The 13,854-nt window shown below is 38.0% G+C and overlaps 1 protein-coding gene across 1 annotated transcript in view; it reads left to right on the forward strand.

The window, feature by feature from the left end:
• Nucleotides 1-13,854, forward strand: part of LOC123564636 (peptidyl-prolyl cis-trans isomerase-like) — a 51,141-nt gene that overhangs the window by 13,427 nt on the left and 23,860 nt on the right. Inside the window, exons 2-3 of the mRNA XM_045358357.2 lie at nt 1,395-1,425; nt 12,637-12,822. Coding sequence (XP_045214292.1) covers nt 1,395-1,425; nt 12,637-12,822 — 217 coding nt within the window. The remainder of the gene's footprint in view (nt 1-1,394; nt 1,426-12,636; nt 12,823-13,854) is intronic.

A 13,854-nucleotide genomic window follows, 5' to 3' on the forward strand; every position in this document is an offset into this window, starting at 1 on the left:
TAGAGACCATATTTTTCAATGGATCTTCATGAAAATTGGTCAGAATTTTTATCTTGATAATATCTAGTTCAAGTTCAAAACTGGGTCACATGAGCTCAAAAACTAGGTCACTATGTCAAATAATAGAAGAAACGACGTCATACTCAAAACTGGGTAATGTGGGAAGAGGTGAGCGATTCAGGACCATCATGGTCCTCTTGTTTATTATTGGCTGTAGGGAAAACCCGAGACCACTTTTCTTTGGTACAACATGGATGGTACCTCCAATTTTTAGGTGTATTTTGACATATCTGTACCTTGTAAGAATTTTTTTTTCTTTTTGGTTAAATTTCTTCCCTTTGTTGTTCCTGTCCTTTGGACTTGGATATTTTTTCTGAGGACCTTCTTGTCCTCAAGTGCATTAACAGGTGAGCTATATAGAGCCATCATGGCCCTCTTGTCAACTTTTGGGATTTGAGGCGGCCCGATTTCGATTTGAGACGGTCAATCTGGCCGGCTGCCGGCTCTAAATGAAAACCCTGAACATGAATATATGGAGTTGTTCTGAAGAAGTAGAAAATACTTTATATAGAGGTCACCTTGTTTGGTAATATATGTATTTTGTCTTACAAAACATGTACTTCAACTGTCAACATTATATTTTGTACAAAATATCAAATGTCTTTTTCAAACATATTTTTTCTCTAAATTTGTTTTTGTTGTGTGTCTTACATACTTATCTAGGTACTCCGGGAAATGAAAAATAGTTTTATATTTGTTGAAATACTGCAGTTTTTTGTCAATAAGGCAGCTCTACTTTCACTTTCATTTTGCAATGTCTGCATTTTTTTTTGAAATGTACATGGTTTTTAACACTTCCAACCCCTGGTGTAACTGGACAAACATGTTAAGACACACAATTATAAGAAAAGTAATAACAAAATACTTTTGAAAAAGAAGTTTGATATCTTCTACAAAATAGAACATGAACTGTCCGAACAGTCAAAGCACATGTGATATAAGACAAAATGTGTTGTCTAAAAGGGAATAACCTGTCTTAATAGTTTCTTCTATTTATTATGAATAATTTGGTGTATTATTTATGATAGACCAAGGCCTATGTGGCGTAAAAAACTAAAACAAAAATTCACCTGAGGGGTGGTTTCAAAAGCCTTTACTTGAACCTTAAATTGTTCTTGACTAATGAAATTATTTGCTTATTAGTAAAATCCTTAACTTTTTGCCGGATATATTTTTTTGCCACTACTCACAAACCCTTTCGGCCGGGGGGGGGGGGGGGGGGGGGGGGGGGGGGGGGGGGGGGCATACTTATTCATCGAATTTGCTTGTTGCATCTTTTTATTTCAAATAAAAAATATGGGAAACATACTGACAATTTCATTTTATCTTTTCAGTTGAGAGGAGATGTTGTTCCAAAAACTGCAGGTTAGTATTTCATAGAATCTGTTACCTCATCTTGGCCAAGGTCACTAAATGTGGCGCATCTGTCATAATTTGTGTTGGAGCATAACCATGTACATGGTCAGAGACCACCAATTCAAAAAAGTACAGGGAACTTACTGGGAATGAGGTAAGTGTATACCTGGGAATAAGGTAGCGTCTGTGCGTTCTGATTGGTCAGTCATATAAACAAACCCAAGAAATTTGCTACAATTTATGTGTTTTGGAAAAAAGTTTCATCAAATGAATTTCTCCCGCCATGACAACGATGTAAACCAGGGATTTTTTTACCATTTAGAAACTGGGGTCTGGGGCCCATTCAGTTGGGAAAAATGGCGCGTAAAACCTGAAAATTGGGAAATACAAAAAATAAGTTTTACAATCGTACAATCTTTATTTCAGCATTGTTATTGTTTGATGTCATATTACAAGTCTTTTGTTAGCCCACCATCATCAGATGGTGGGCTTTTCAAATCACTCTGCGCCCGTTGTCCGTCGTCCTTCCGTCCGTCCGTCATTCCGTCCGTCCTTCCGTTAACAATTTCTCGTTATCGCATCTCCTCAGAAACTACCAGGGGGATTTTGACCAAACTTTGTCAGAATGATGTATTGGTACCCTAGTTGTGTCCCCCTGAAAATCAGACTGGTTCAACAAATTTTTAGTAAGTTACAGCCCTTTGTTTATTTCTATAATTTACATAGATTTATATAGGGAAAAACTTTCAAAATCTTCTTGCCCCAAACCACAGAGCCTAGGGCTTTGATATTTGGTATGAAGCATCATCTAGTAGTCTTCTACCAATATGATTCAAATTATTTCCCTGGGGTGTAATATGGCCCCGCCCCGGGGTCACATGGTTTATATAGACTTATATAGGGAAAAACTTTGAAAAACCTCTTGTCCAAAACCACAGGGCCTAGGGCTTTGATATTTTGTATGTGACATCATCTAGTGGTCTTCAGCTAAGATTGTTCAAATTATCCCTCTAGGGTCAAATATGGCCCCGCCCCGGGGGTCACATGGTTTACATAGACATATATAGGGAAAAACTTTGAAAATCTTCTTGTCCAAACCACAAAGCCTAGGGCTTTGATATTTGTAATGTAGCATCGTCTAGTGGTTCTCTACCAAGTTTGTTGAAATTATCCCCTAGGGTCAAATATGGCCCCGCCTGGGGGTCACATGGTTCATATAGACTTATATAGGGAAAAGCTTATAAAAACTTCTTGTCAATAACCTACAACATTCAAATTTGGACCACATGTATGGTTTTGAGTGGCAAGATGAACCTTGACATGAGTTGACCTTGATTTTGACCTAGTGACCTACTTTCACATTTCTGTAGCTACAACCTTCAAATTTGGACCACATGCATAGTTTTGTGCACTGAAATAAACTTTGACCTTGACATTGACCTAGTGACCTACTTTCACATTTTTGAAGGTACAGGCTTCAAATTTGGACCACATGCATAATTTCGTGTTCCGAAATGAAATTTGACCTTGATTTTGACCCAGTGACCTACTTTCACATTTCTCAAGCTACAGCCTTCAAATTTGGACCACCTGCATGGTAATTGTACCGAAACAAACTTTGACCGTTACATCGACCTAGTGACCTACTTTCACATTTTTGAAGGTACAGGCTTCAAGTTTGGACCACATGCATAGTTCTGTAATACGAAATAAAATTTGACCTTGATTTTGACCTAGTGACCTACTTTCACATTTCTCAAGCTACAGCCTTCAAATTTGGACCACATGCGTGGTTTTGTGTACCGAAACAAACTTTGACCTTTACATCGACCTAGTGACCTACTTTCACATTTTTGAAGGTACAGGCTTCAAATTTGGACCACATGCATAGTTTTGTATTCCGAAATAAAATTTGACCTTGATTTTGACCTAGTGACCTACTTTCACATTTCTCAAGCTACAGCCTTCAAATTTGGACCACTTGCATAGTTTTGTGTACGGAAATGAACTGACCTTAAGATTGACCTAGTGACCTACTTCCAGATTTCTGTAGCTATAGGCTTCAAATTTTGACCACATGAATAGGATTGTGAACCGAACCAAACTTTGACCTTGATATTGACCTAGTGACCTACGTTCACATTTTTGAAGGATCAGGCTTCAAATTTGGACCACATGCATAGATTTGTGTTGTGAAGTGAAATTTTACCTTGATTTTGACCTAGTGACCTACTTTCTCATTTCTCAAGCTACAGCCTTCAAATTTGGACCACTTGCATAAGTTTGTGTACCGAAATAAACTTTGACCTTAAGATTGACCTAGTGACCTACTTTCAAATTTCTCAAACTACAGTCTTCAAAATTGATGCACATGCATAGTTTTGTGTACAAAGAACTTTGTCCTTGAAATTGATCTAGTGACCTACTTTCACATTTCTCAAGTTACAGCTTTCGAATTTAGACCACATGCACAGTGTTGTGTACGGAAATGAAATTTGACCTTGAGCTAGTCAGTAAGTCTTGAAATTTGGAACACACAAAAATGACACATTGGTGGGCGCCAAGATCACTCTGTGATCTCTTGTTTTATATTTTTTGTCTTTTGAAAGTGTCTACCTAATTTTCTGGTATTTCTTCAGTGAGAAGCTCGCAGACACTCAAGGGTCAGTAACATTTTGGGAAATTTAAACCTAAGAATTGGGAAAATAAGCAAATTTTTGAAATTGGGATGGGGCCCATATTCGGCCCTATAATCAGCCTTAAAAAATCCCTGTAAAGTGGGGGTCATCTCATTCACACGAAAATTACTTAAATAAAGTATCACTATTCATATATTTTTCGTCTGATATTTTGGTGCAGGGTTTTTTTTACCAGGAGGGCCTCTGATTTGGGGAAAAAAACAACTCGGTATTTGGGCAAAGGGGAATAAAAAACCTGATGTAAAGTCAATTTTTGGGGAAATCTGCATGATTTTAAAGAAATTTTCTGAGGGGAAGGGGCCTATAAACGGCCCCTGTTATAAAGGGAAAAAAAAACCCTGTGGTGGAACTAAGATAGTTCTTGAAAAATATGTGATGTATATACATGTTCCGATTTATGGAAGGCCGTACACGCCATAATGTTATAACGGAAGTCTGTGGGAAAACAATTGGTGTTCTCTAACCTATATAAGAGCTAATCGTGATTTTTGTCGAAAGCCATCACGGGTAATGTTAATGGTCACAAATCTGTTGCAGATAATGTAGAAAGACGTTTTCGTACAAAAATAAGCGTGAAATTTGAATATTTAAAAAAATTTGGCCTCTGTTTGACAGGTGTGCCCATTTTCATCTGAGTTTTTGGACCAAAAAGGCTCATTTTTATCTCTGTAATGTCAGAGAATGATCAAAATTTATAGACTTTATTTCTATTTCTTACAGAATGAATCATATTTCAGCTTCCAAACAAAATCTTATGCCGATAACTTAAATTTTCGCAAAAAATTGCAATAAAATGACGACAGGCTCTGAATCTGGGCCTGTACATCGACAGGGGGTGACCTTAGTAAACTGTCTATATCTATCTTAAAACTGAACGTTTCTTGATGAAACTTTGTAAAACAATTGGTATTGGATCGTGCTTAACAATAAAACTGTGAAATGGGAAAAGATGAAACGAAACATTCATCTATAGGTCAGAGACCACCAATTCAAAAAAGTACAGGGAACTTACTGGGAATGAGGTAAGTGTATACCTAGGAATAAGGTAGCGTCTGTGCGTTATGATTGGTCAGTCATGTAAACAAACCCAAGAAGTGATTATTTTTTTAGCTCACCTGTCACAAAGTGACAAGGTGAGCTTTTGTGATTGCGCGGTGTCCGTCGTCCGTGCGTCCGTCCGTAAACTTTTGCTTGTGACCACTCTAGAGGTCACAGTTTTCATGGGATCTTTATGAAAGTTGGTCAGAATGTTCATCTTGATGATATCTAGGTCAAGTTCGAAACTGGGTCACGTGCCATCAAAAACTAGGTCAGTAGGTCTACAAATAGAAAAACCTTGTGACCTCTCTAGAGGCCATATATTTCACAAGATCTTCATGAAAATTGGTCAGAATGTTCACCTTGATGATATCAAGGTCAAGTTCGAAACTGGGTCACGTACCTTCAAAAACTAGGTCAGTAGGTCTTAAAATAGTAAAACCTTGTGACCTCTCTAGAAGCCATATATTTCACAAGATCTTCATGAAAATTGGTCAGAACGTTCACCTTGATGATATCTAGGTCAAGTTCGAAACTGGGTCACGTGCCGTCAAAAACTAGGTCAGTAGTTCAAATAATAGAAAAACCTTGTGACCTCTCGAAAGGCCATATTTTTCATGGGATCTGTATGAAAGTTGGTCTGAATGTTCGTCTTGGTGATATCTAGGTCAAATTCGAAACCGGGTCACGTGCGGTCAAAAACAAGGTCAGTAGGTCTAAAAATAGAAAAACCTTGTGACCTCTCTAGAGGCCATATATTTCACGAGATCTTCATGAAAATTGGTCAGAATGTTCACCTTGATGATATCTAGGTCAGGTTTGAAAGTGGGTCACGTGCCATCAAAAACTAGGTCAGTAGGTCAAATAATAGAAAAACCTTGTGACCTCTCTAGAGGCTATATTTTTTATGGGATCTGTATGAAAGTTGGTCTGAATGTTCATCTTAATGATATCTAGGTCAAGTTCGAAAGTGGGAGATGTGCCTTCAAAAACTAGGTCAGTAGGTCAAATAATAGAAAAACCTTGTGACCTCTCTAAAGGCCACATTTTTAGCTCACCTGTCACAAAGTGACAAGGTGAGCTTTTGTGATCGCGCGGTGTCCGCCGTGCGTCCATGCGTCCGTAAACTTTTGCTTGTGACCACTCTAGAGGTCACATTTTTCATGGGATCTTTATGAAAGTTGGTCAGAATGTTCATCTTGATGATATCTAGGTCAAGTTCGAAACTGGGTCACGTGCCATCAAAAACTAGGTCAGTAGGTCTAAAAATAGAAAAACCTTGTGACCTCTCAAGAGGTCATATATTTCACAAGATCTTCATGAAAATTGGTCAGAATGTTCACCTTGATGATATCTAGGTCAAGTTCGAAACTGGGTCACGTGCCGTCAAAAACTAGGTCAGTAGGTCTAAAGATAGAAAAACCTTGTGACCTCTCTAGAGGCCATATATTTCACAAGATCTTCATGAAAATTGGTCAGAACGTTCACCTTGATGATATCTAGGTCGAGTTTGAAACTGGGTCACGTGCCATCTAAAACTAGGTCAGTAGGTCAAATAATAGAAAAACCTTGTGACCTCTCTCAAGGCCATATTTTTCATGGGATCTGTATGAAAGTTGGTCTGAATGTTCATCTTGATGATGTGTAGGTCAAGTTCGAAACTGGGTCACGTGCCATCACAAACTAGGTCAGTAGGTCTAAAAATAGAAAAACCTTGTGACCTCTCTAGAGGTCATATATATCACAAAATCTTCATGAAAATTGGTCAGAATGTTCATCTTGATGATATCTAGGTCAAGTTTGAAACTGGGTCACGTGCCATCAAAAACTAGGTCAGTAGGTCTAAAAATAGAAAAACCTTGTGACCTCTCTAGAGGCCATATATTTCACAAGATCTTCATGAAAATTGGTCAGAACGTTCAGCTTGATGATACCTAGGTCGAGTTCGAAACTGGGTCACGTGCCGTCAAAAACTAGGTCAGTAGGTCAAATAATAGAAAAACCTTGTGACCTCTCTAAAGGCCATATTTTTCATGGGATCTGTATGAAAGTTGGTCTGAATGTTCATCTTGATGATATCTAGGTCAAGTTCGAAAGTGGATCACGTGCCGTCAAAAACTAGGTCAGTAGGTCAAATAATAGAAAAACCTTGTGACCTCTCTAGAGGCCATATTTTTCATGGGATCTGTATGAATATTGGTCTGAATGTTCATCTTGATGATATCTAGGTCAAGTTCGAAACAGGGTCATGTGCAGACAAAAACTAGGTCAGTAGGTCTAAAATTAGAAAAACCTTGTGACCTCTCTAGAGGCCATACTTGTGAATGGATCTCCATAAAAATTAGTCAGACTGTTCACCTTGGTGATATCTAGGCCAAGTTTGAAACTGGGTCACGTACCTTAAAAAACTAGGTCAGTAGGTCAAATAATAAAAAAATATTGTGACCTCTCTAGAGGCCATACTTTTCATGGGATCTGTATGAAAATTGGTCTGAATGTTCATCTTGATGATATCTAGGTCAAGTTTGAAACTGGGTCAACTGCGGTCAAAAACTAGGTCAGTAGGTCTAAAATTATTAAAATCTTTTGACCTCTCTAGAGGCCATATTTTTCAATGGATCTTCATGAAAATTGATCTGAATGTTCACCTTGACGATATCTAGGTCAGTTTCGAAACTTGGTCACATGCGGTCAAAAACTAGGCCAGTAGGTATTAAAATAGAAAAAGCTTGTGACCTCTCTAGAGGCCATATTTTTCATGAGATCTTCATGAAAATTAGTGAGAATGTTCACCTTGATGATATCTAGGTAAAGTTCAAAACAGGGTCACGTACCTTCGAAAACTAGGTCAATAGGTCAGATAATAGAAAAACCTTGTGACCTCTGTAGAGACCATATTTTTCAATGGATCTTCATGAAAATTGGTCAGAATTTTTATCTTGATAATATCTAGGTCAAATTCAAAACTGGGTCACATGAGCTCAAAAACTAGGTCACTATATCAAATAATAGAAAAAACGACGTTATACTCAAAACTGGGTCATGTGGGAAGAGGTGAGCGATTCAGGACCATCATAGTCCTCTTGTTCATGGGATCTGTATGAAAATTGGTCTGAATGTTCATCTTGATGATATCTAGGTCAAGTTCGAAACAGGGTCATGTGCGGTCAAAAACTAGGTCATTAGGTCTAAAAATAGAAAAACCTTGTGACCTCTCTAGAGGCCATACTTGTGAATGGATCTCCAATAAAAGTGGTCAGACTGTTCACCTTGATGATATCTAGGTCAAGTTTGAAACTGGGTCACGTGCCTTAAAAAACTAGGTCAGTAGGTCAGATAATAAAAAAACCTTGTGACCTCTCTAGAGGCCATACTTTTCATGGGATCTGTATGAAAGTTGGTCTGAATGTTCATCTTGATGATATCTAGGTCAAGTTTGAAACTGGGTCAACTGCGGTCAAAAACTAGGTCAGTAGGTCTAAAATTATTAAAATTTTATGACTTCTCTAGAGGCCATATTTTTCAATGGATCTTCATGAAAATTGATCTGAATGTTCACCTTGATGATATCTAGGTCAGTTTCAAAACTGGGTCACGTGCGGTAAAAAACTTGGCCAGTAGGTATAAAAATAGAAAAACCTTGTGACCTCTCTAGAAGCCATATTTTTCATGAGATCTTCATGAAAATTAGTGAGAATGTTCACCTTGATGATATCTAGGTAAAGTTCAAAACAGGGTCACGTACCTTCGAAAACTAGGTCAATAGGTCAAATAATAGAAAAACCTTGTGACCTCTCTAGAGACCATATTTTTCAATGGATCTTCATGAAAATTGGTCAGAATTTTTATCTTGATAATATCTAGTTCAAGTTCAAAACTGGGTCACATGAGCTCAAAAACTAGGTCACTATGTCATGTGGGATAATGGGGTTTTTCTACCAAATAATTTGGGATTAACTTATGATTAAATACGATTTTCTCTGTTCTAACTAAAATTATTAACATTGTGTATGTACAAAAGAAAAAAAATTTGTTGTGTTACCTATTGACAGTGAATGGTTTTGATCTAGTATAATTAAGTTTAGATAGTCGGGGATGGAATGGACAAAGTATGTCAAGTATATGTACCTTGCTCAGATAAAGTCAGAAAGCGACTAGTACATGGGCTGGTATAGTCTGTCACTAGAAGTAGCCTATGACATTACCCTAATTAGTTTTCCTCATATAGAACGAAAATGTTTGTAGTAGTTAGCCTTAGAGCACGGGTATAAATAGTATACTTAAACGTTAAATTGGTGTTAGTGTCAGTCAAATAATAAAAGAAAGACTTCTACTCAAAATTGGGTCATTGTGGGAGAGTGTGAGCGATTCAGACATTATGGTCCTCTGGTTTCAAATATGGAATATTTTCTGCTAATTTACAGTATTTGATCATACCTTGAGCAAAATTGCTACATTTTTGTGTAATTGCGAAAAAGTTCATCAAATTGAATTTCTCCTGACCGGACAATGGTAAACGGAGTCTCTCATTCACATTTTGGTGGAACTAAGATAGTTCTTGAAAAATAGTGATTGATATAAGTTTTGATTTATGTGGTAATTGCGTGACACGACCATAATGGTTGAATGATATCGGGTAAGTGTTACTAACTGGAATTGGTAAACAAAATAAATTAAGTGCAAGTTCTAATCGGTCAATTGCCAAATTTTTTGACGTCAACTTGCTATAGGTAGTATGGCAATGTCTGGAAAAACTGGAAAAATTTAAAAAAAAAATTAGAAACTTTACTTCCACGTAGCAAATTTTGTGAAAGTTACTCTGCCTTTCAGGACCGCCACTCACTAAAGATACAAAAGCAAAAGGGTTGGTTTTTTAGCTCAAATAGTGGCTTTTGTGACCACAGTGTCGTTTTGGACGTGGTTGTCAGTCATTTTATAAAAAAATCTTACTTCTTGACAAACCATGGGCAGAATTATACATTTCACGGAATGTCTTGGGTGGCCCCTTTTAAAGATGTTCAAAGAATTGAATTCCATGCAAACTTGTTTGCATGGACAGAAGGAAATGCTTTAAAACTTTTGTCCAAAACTCAGGTAAGCCTGTTATTTGCTTGTAAAAATCATCTATTGTCTTATGAAGAGGTTCAAATTGTGCCCTTTGGTGAAAGAGGCTATGTCCCGGGTCCAACTTTACATGAATTATATAGGAAGAAAATTAAAAATCTTCTTGTTACAACCTAAGACCTAGGCCTTTGATATTGGTACTGTAGTTGCGTGGGTCCTTACAAACTGTTAAATTATGTACCCGGGGTGGGAAGAGCTGCCAGGGTTCAAGTTTAATGACTTATAGGAAAAAACTTTAAATCTTCTTGCGATAATGCAAAGACTAGCTTTACATTTTGGGTGCCTCTGGTTCTCGACCAATGTTCACTAGAGCATAGCCATTGACATATACTAATTAGTTTTTCTTTTTTAAGGAAAGTTCAACATGTTTGTAAGTTAGTTAGCTTGAGATGCCACTGTGGTAATAAATAAAGTATACTTAAAACGTTAAACTTGTGTTGTTACGTGTCAGTCAAATTTATAATAGAAGAAACGACTTCATACTCAAAACTGGGTCATGTGGGAAGAGTTGAGCGATTCAGGACCATCATGGTCCTCTTGTTTCAAAATTGAATATTTTTACTGCATAATTTACAGTATTTCATTATACACTTTGACAAAATTTGCTACATTTTATGTGTATTGGAAAAAAGTTTCATCAAATGAATTTCTCCTGCCATGACAATGATGTAAACAGGGGGTCATCTCATTCACATTTTGGTGGAACTAAGATAGTTCTTGAAAAATATGTGATTGAATATACATGTTTTGATTTATGGAAGGCCGTACACGCCATAATGTTATAATGGAAGTCTATGGGGAAACAATTTGTGTTCTCTAACCACATTTGTATTGACGTCAAACTTGGCATATAGGTAGATGGCAATGTTCTTGGGAAATAACATGAAAAATTATAAAAAAAAAAACTTAGAACTTTTCTTCTCCAACGTAGCAAAATTTGTGAAAAGTTCTCTGCAGTCTCAGGACCCGCCCCACTCCACATAAAGATACAAAAGCAAAAGGGTATGGTTTTTTAGCTCATAGTGGGCTTTTGTGACCACACAGTGTCCGTTGTGTGACGTGCGTTGTCCGTCATTTTATAAAAAAATCTTCTTCTTGAAAACCACTGGGCAGAATTATACCAATCTTCACAGGAATGATCCTTGGGTGGCCCCCTTTAAAGATTGTTCAAAGAATTGAATTCCATGCAGAACTCTGGTTGCCATGGCAACCGAAAGGAAAAGCTTTAAAAAACTTATTGTCCAAAACCTCAAGGCGTAAAGCCTTGTTATTTGGCTTGTGACATCATCTAATGGTCCTCTATGAAGAGTGTTCAAATTGTGCCCCTTTGGTGAAAAGAGGCCTTGTCCCAGGGGTCCCAAGCTTTACATAGAATTATATAGGAGAAAACTTTAAAAATCTTCTTGTCTACAACCACAAGACCTAGGCCTTTGATATTTGGTATGTAGCATTGCCGTGTGGTCCTCTACCAAAACTGTTCAAATTATTACCCTGGGGTGGGAAGAGGCCCTGCCCCAGGGGGTCTCAAGTTTTACATAGACATATAGGAAAAAAAACTTTAAAAATCTTCTTGTCTGAAACTGCAAGACATAGGCTTTTGATATTTGGTTTGTTGCCTTGCCTAGTGTTCCTCTACCAAATTGTTCAAATTATGCTCCTGGGTTGAAAAGAGGCCCCACCCTAGGGGTCCCAAGTTTAACATAGACTTATATAGGGAAATTTTTTTTTTTTAAATCTTGTCTGAAAGTTCAAGGCCTAGGCCTTTGATATTTAGTATGTAGCATTGTCTAGTGATCCTCTAACACAATTGTTCAAATTATGCCCCTGGGGTGAAAAGAGGCCCCGCCCTGGGCGTCATTTGTTATATGACATGTATATAGGAAAAATTACTTCGAAAATTATCAGATCGTATTTCCTAGACTTTTTAAGTATAATTACCTGATGACCCCAAGTGATTAGGGGTCACCTTACTGTGACCTTGACCTACTGACCTACTTCCTTGTCTTTCAAGATACAGCCTTGAAATTTGGATGGCATCTACAATTTTGCACACCGATCTTAAAACTGACTTTCAATGACCATGAATGTGACCTTAATATTTTAGCATCAGTTTGCCATTTGAAACATGTGGCTCATATTACTCAGGTGAGCGATTCAGGGTCATCATGACCCTCTTGTTACCATAACGTTTTCCCTATTCAGTCGTTGCTTGCATTCCCAAATTGATGGAATAAAGGCCCCGAGTCTAGTAAACTAAATTAGCAGTAAACAAAGAAGTTAAGCTTTGAAAGTACTTACACAGTGATTTTATGTGTTTTCTTAAGTAAAGTTTAGTTAAGTGCCTTCTTATCTTTTGCAGAGAATTTCCGTGCCCTTTGTACTGGAGAGAAGGGATTTGGATTCAAAGGGTCATCATTTCATCGTGTGATTCCTGGTTTCATGTGCCAGGGTGGCGACTTCACAAATCACAATGGCACTGGCGGAAAGAGCATATATGGCAACAAGTTTCCAGATGAGAACTTCATTCTGAAACATACTGGACCAGGTATGTATTTGTATTGGTACTTTCAATATATACAAAACTTTTGCAGCAGTCACTGCAAGACACCTCGTTCTCATAGATACAATGTAGTTCGAATATCAAGCTGCCTAATATTTGCCCAAACAGTTGTTATGTCATGCAAGAGTTCGACGAGTTTGCTGTTGTGGCAAGTCCCACACATATTCTATGGGGTTAAGGTCAAGACTTTTCGCTGGCCATTGCAGGATTCTTGCGTTATCTCCGGTACCCCCGAGCATTTTGGCAAGGAGCGTTACCCTGGGCTAAAACGATTCCCTGTTTGGCATGGATGTGCGGAACAAGTACGGGTTGGATAATGTCATCCTGGTACTTTCATGCATTGAAATTATGTCTCCCCCAGGAGACATATTGTTTTTGCCTTGTCCGTCCGTACGTCACACTTCATTTCCGAGCAATAACTGGAGAACCATTTGACCTAGAACCTTCAAACTTCATAGGGTTGTAGGGCTGCTGGAGTAGACGACCCCTATTGTTTTTGGGGTCACTCCATTAAAGGTCAAGGTCACAGGGGCCTGAACATTGAAAACCATTTCCGATCAATAACTAGAGAACCACTTGACCCAGAATGTTGAAACTTCATAGGATGATTGGTCATGAAGAGTAGATGACCCCTATTGATTTTGGGGCCACTCCGTCAAAGGTCAAGGTCACAGGGGCCTGAACATTGAAAACCATTTCCGATCAATAACTAGAGAACCACTTGACCCAGAATGTTGAAACTTCATAGGATGATTGGTCATGAAGAGTAGATGACCCCTATTGATTTTGGGGTCACTTCTTCAAAGGTCAAGGTCACAGGGGCCTGAACATTGAAAACCATTTCCAGTCAATAACTAGAGAACCACCTGACCCAGAATGTTGAAACTTGATAGGATGATTGGTCATAAAGAGTAGATGACCCTTATTGATTATGGGATCACTCCGTCAAAGGTCAAGGTCACAGGGGCCTGAACATTGAAAACCATTTCTGATCAATAACTAAAGAACCACTTGACC

This window comes from Mercenaria mercenaria, chromosome 2, assembly GCF_021730395.1.
Source record: "Mercenaria mercenaria strain notata chromosome 2, MADL_Memer_1, whole genome shotgun sequence".
In the NCBI taxonomy this organism is placed as follows: Eukaryota; Metazoa; Mollusca; class Bivalvia; order Venerida; family Veneridae; genus Mercenaria; species Mercenaria mercenaria.